The sequence below is a fragment of the Mastomys coucha genome, unplaced genomic scaffold (assembly GCF_008632895.1).
Source record: "Mastomys coucha isolate ucsf_1 unplaced genomic scaffold, UCSF_Mcou_1 pScaffold18, whole genome shotgun sequence".
In the NCBI taxonomy this organism is placed as follows: domain Eukaryota; kingdom Metazoa; phylum Chordata; class Mammalia; order Rodentia; family Muridae; genus Mastomys; species Mastomys coucha.
In genome coordinates this window covers 76,686,941-76,690,766 of record NW_022196900.1, presented here as the reverse complement: position 1 = coordinate 76,690,766, position 3,826 = coordinate 76,686,941, and the positions used below count along the sequence as shown (strand labels likewise).

The window sequence follows — 3,826 nt, the reverse complement described above, 5'->3', positions numbered from 1 at the left end:
CTTTTTTGAAACAAGGCCTCACTACGTTACCCAGGCTTGTCTTGAGCTCATCTACTGCAGTCTCCCAAATGCTGGGATTACAGGTGTGTGCTACCGGCCTTGGCTTCAAGTTGAGTTTCTGAGGCTGAGTGGTAGATACGAAGGTGTTTATTCTTCTTTAAACCATACATGATTACATTTATTCTTTATATTTAAAGAGCATAAAAGCCTTTGCCTTGTATGTTTGATCTTGCCAGCCTTTGTGATCTGTATGTTACTCTCTGTTCCGGGACTGACATTCTAGCATTGTAGAGACCTCCCAGTCGAAGAGGCATAATGGTAGGAGAGAGGGGAAAGCAAGCGGGGATGGAAAAGGTTTAAGATGTCCAGGGTATCTGAGGCAAGGGGTGAGACTTTGGGTCTGCAAGTCTTAGAGTCACAGCAGTGCTATGATAAGCACAGATAAGCTACTTCAACTCCAGATGAACCTCCAACCCCGCGCATGCCTCTCAGCTCTCCTTCACTGCTAACTTACTGGAAAGACAGCATCTTTACCCCTTCCTTCCTAGGAGATGCTCGCACACTCCTATGGAAGATTCCATTCCATTCCAGGGAACACAAACAAAATAGCAAGACAGCTGTGGGAGAAGCAAATGGCAGACTGGGCTGGGGGGTATGCCTCAGAGGGAGAGCACAGGCACATACAGGCTCTGGGTTCAAGCCCCAACACCAAGAAACAAAACCAAGGTGCCACAAAGAAGCACTGCACTGACCACAGGCCTGCCCTCAGGAACAGCTGGACTCTGGTCACAGCACTTATTTCAGGAGGATTCACAAAGGGTAAAGGACAGACAGTAACACCTGTGTTGGCATTTGCTCACACATGTGCAGGCCTGCCTCAGGCTGACATGAGGAGCTACAGGTGCCAGCTGCTGCCGGCATGGACATCCAGTCTGACATCCCAGTAAGCAAATATGGACACAACCAGCTGGTCCTTCTAAGTCCACGTGGTAAAAGCACACTGGCTGCTTGGAAACGTGGTGACTCCAGGTCATGATCATTGCTGGTTATCAAAGGCCTGCAGCGTGCCAGGCACTGTGGTAAGTGCTTTACCTATGTAATTTCTATTTCAATGCCTCATTTTACCACAGAGGCATCCTTTCCCAGATCACATGAGAAGGATGCACAGAAGGAAGCCAGACAAGTAGATGCTAGTAAGGACAGGAACAACGCCCCCCCCGCCCCCGCCCACATCTAGCTTTCAGTGTGCACAGAACAGTTTGAGGGCGGGAGCTATTTCTTACAGCCCCCTCAAACTGCCCGCTAAAGCACAAAGCAATTAAGAACAACTTGGGTCTCGGTAAAGAAATGGCACATTTGTTCATAGACCGGGAGACTTCTGAAGCTACTATGATTCCTGGAATGCATGCTCTATGAAGGCAGAACTGCTCTCTCTGTCTTGGTGAGGCATGTGTCCATAAACTTCCGCCTACCCACAGCAGCAGCTGGATGTTTATTTAATAAGTGGATCCAATAAACAAAGTTTGACAATATCAACTGTCAGATCAAAAGGAACAAGACATGTCTCGCAAAACAGGATTGCGAGCCTGAGGAGTCCTCTGAAAACCATTTGGCAATGTCTAGGAGAATTGATTGGCACTGGTAATTCCTCTCTCTAGTCGAATACCTGATAGGAATCCTAGCACAGGTGCCAAGGAAGCATCTACAAGGGTTTTGTTTCCCCCACCACAAATGTTTGTAAAAAGTAAAACTGAGTAATTACCACACCCATCAGAGGTGGAATGGGAAGGCGCCTCAATGAGGTGGTCCAGGGCTAGAGAGAGGGCTCAGTGACTCGGAGCTCTTGCTGCTCTCCCAGAGGACCCCTATTCCACACTCAGCACCTGTGCCAAGGTGGCTTATAACCAACCCCCTTAACTCCAGCTCCAGGCATCCGATGGGCTTGTGTGACTTCCAAGGGTCATCTAAAACCACACGCATAATGAAAAATACATCTTTTTTTAAAAAGTTTATAATGTAGACAGTATAAAGAACAAAGAAAACAGATTCTTAAGAGTAACATGACTATCTCTAAAATGCCATGCAAACAAAACATACAGGCACAGGTAATGTATTCATCTATTTGAATGGAAATGCATTAAACAAAAGGGCTTAGCCACAGAGAGGGAGGAAAGGTGTAAGACAAACAGTCAAAGGAGATGGCACAGTTATATGTGGTTTTACTTATCTTAGGAAAATTCTAGGAAAATGCGACACTACTACTAACCACTTACCAGTCTGAGAAGCTGAATACCAGGCATTTCCTGTACTTTAAATTTTCTCAAAACCACACATAACAAAAGAGGCAGAAAAGGCCAGCAAGCTTTTACCTAATACTAAATATTAAAATACTAGTGTCTGGATGTGGTTCGTTAGCGATGTAAACATTTTAAAGCCTTTTATTTTTAAATGATTGTAAGTGTTGAGAGAACAAAGAAGCATACTAGTGGGCTCAAAGCTTGGGCCTTTACACAGTTTATGAGCAGACACTTAAACACCCTGCTGCTGTTGTGGTGGGGTGTGTGTGTGTGTGTGTGCGCGTGCGCGTGCCGCAGCAAGTGTGGAGGTCAGTTTTACGTAGACCTTCTGTTCTTCCACCTCTGTATGCACTGAGGAACAGGCTCAGGTTGTCAGGCTTCCCCAGTGAGAACTTTTACCATCCCGCCCTCCAACTAGCCACTCTGCACCAAATGCACATGTGTACCGGGTCACAGGTCACACTGGCACTTCATGCATTCTCCTCCCACTCTGGTCCCTCTCTCACCCATAGCTGCCTTTTCTCTTTTCATGCATTCCTCAGATCTCTTAACACAAAAGCTCTGTGCCAGGAGTCAACTGGAGACCCCCCGCCCCCAATAGGTTGAGATTCTGACACTGACTCGGTGTATGACTCTGGGCTTCCACTTCACCATTTGGGACCTGAATGGACTCTCTACCTCTGGAGGGACCAATGCCTGGGGACAAGCAGGGACTCCTAGTAAAGTTTCTCTGCTGTTTTTTTTTTTTTTTTCCAGCACCTTCTCCAGCTGGCTCAGGCATACAGAGCTCCCTCTTTAGTCTCACCTCTGCTCTTTGTCTCTGCTTCAGCTCCTGCTGGGCAGATTTCTGTTTAGCCTTCTCCACTCTGAAGGCAGGTTCTTTAACTTTGGATTTTTCTTTCCGGGCAGGTGGATCCATGGTTTAGCTTCTGAATGCTTCTTGGTCACCTCTTACCTGATGGTACAGAAAGAGAACCGCTTTCTAGTCTTTCCCCCAATTCCCAAGCTTGGCAGGTGAGGCTGGGTGCCCTGGAGTCCCACTGCCAGCACCTTGCTGTGCGTTCCCAGTCGAGTTTCCTCACTTCTGGGTCTCAGTTTCCTGCACAATGGGACAGCAGGCATTTCCTGGTGATTTCTCTACCAACCCCGGTTGAGCAGCTGATGAGAAGGCCCGAGTGCTCCAACCCGGGGGCGTACGGGTAGGGCCGGGTCTCAGAGGCCGAGGGGCAAGCCACTCGGTCCATGGCAGCCCCTCTGGCAGCCCCGCCCGCCCGCCTGCCCGCCTGCCCGGCCCCTCCGCAGCAAGATGGCGGCTCGGGGGTCCGCGCGCTTCCTTACCCGGCCTCGGGCTCCCGGCCTCCGCCACGTCCTAGACAAGCCCCCACACGGGGTTCACCCTAACCTCCCCCTTCCGCGGGACCGCAGAGCCCAGCCCGCGTCCCTTGGACTGGGCGGGCCGCGCCGGGGAAGGCGGGGCCGCGGCCGGAGGTATCCCTCCCGCAGAAGGCACTGCGCGCGCGCAGCGAGCA

At 50.0% G+C, this 3,826-nt stretch overlaps 1 protein-coding gene across 2 annotated transcripts in view; it reads right to left on the bottom strand.

Annotated features, from left to right (window-relative positions):
* Svbp (small vasohibin binding protein) overlaps positions 1-3,826 on the bottom strand; it is a 5,736-nt gene extending 1,910 nt beyond the window's left edge. The window contains exons 1-3 of one of the 2 annotated variants that reach the window (XM_031378455.1): positions 3,636-3,826; positions 3,348-3,396; positions 3,103-3,252 (exon numbers count right to left, since the gene is read on the bottom strand). In XM_031378455.1, coding sequence (XP_031234315.1) covers positions 3,103-3,216 — 114 coding nt within the window. In that variant the 5' untranslated portion in view covers positions 3,217-3,252; positions 3,348-3,396; positions 3,636-3,826. The remainder of the gene's footprint in view (positions 1-3,102; positions 3,253-3,347; positions 3,397-3,635) is intronic. The other variant, XM_031378454.1, reaches the window with a different exon arrangement.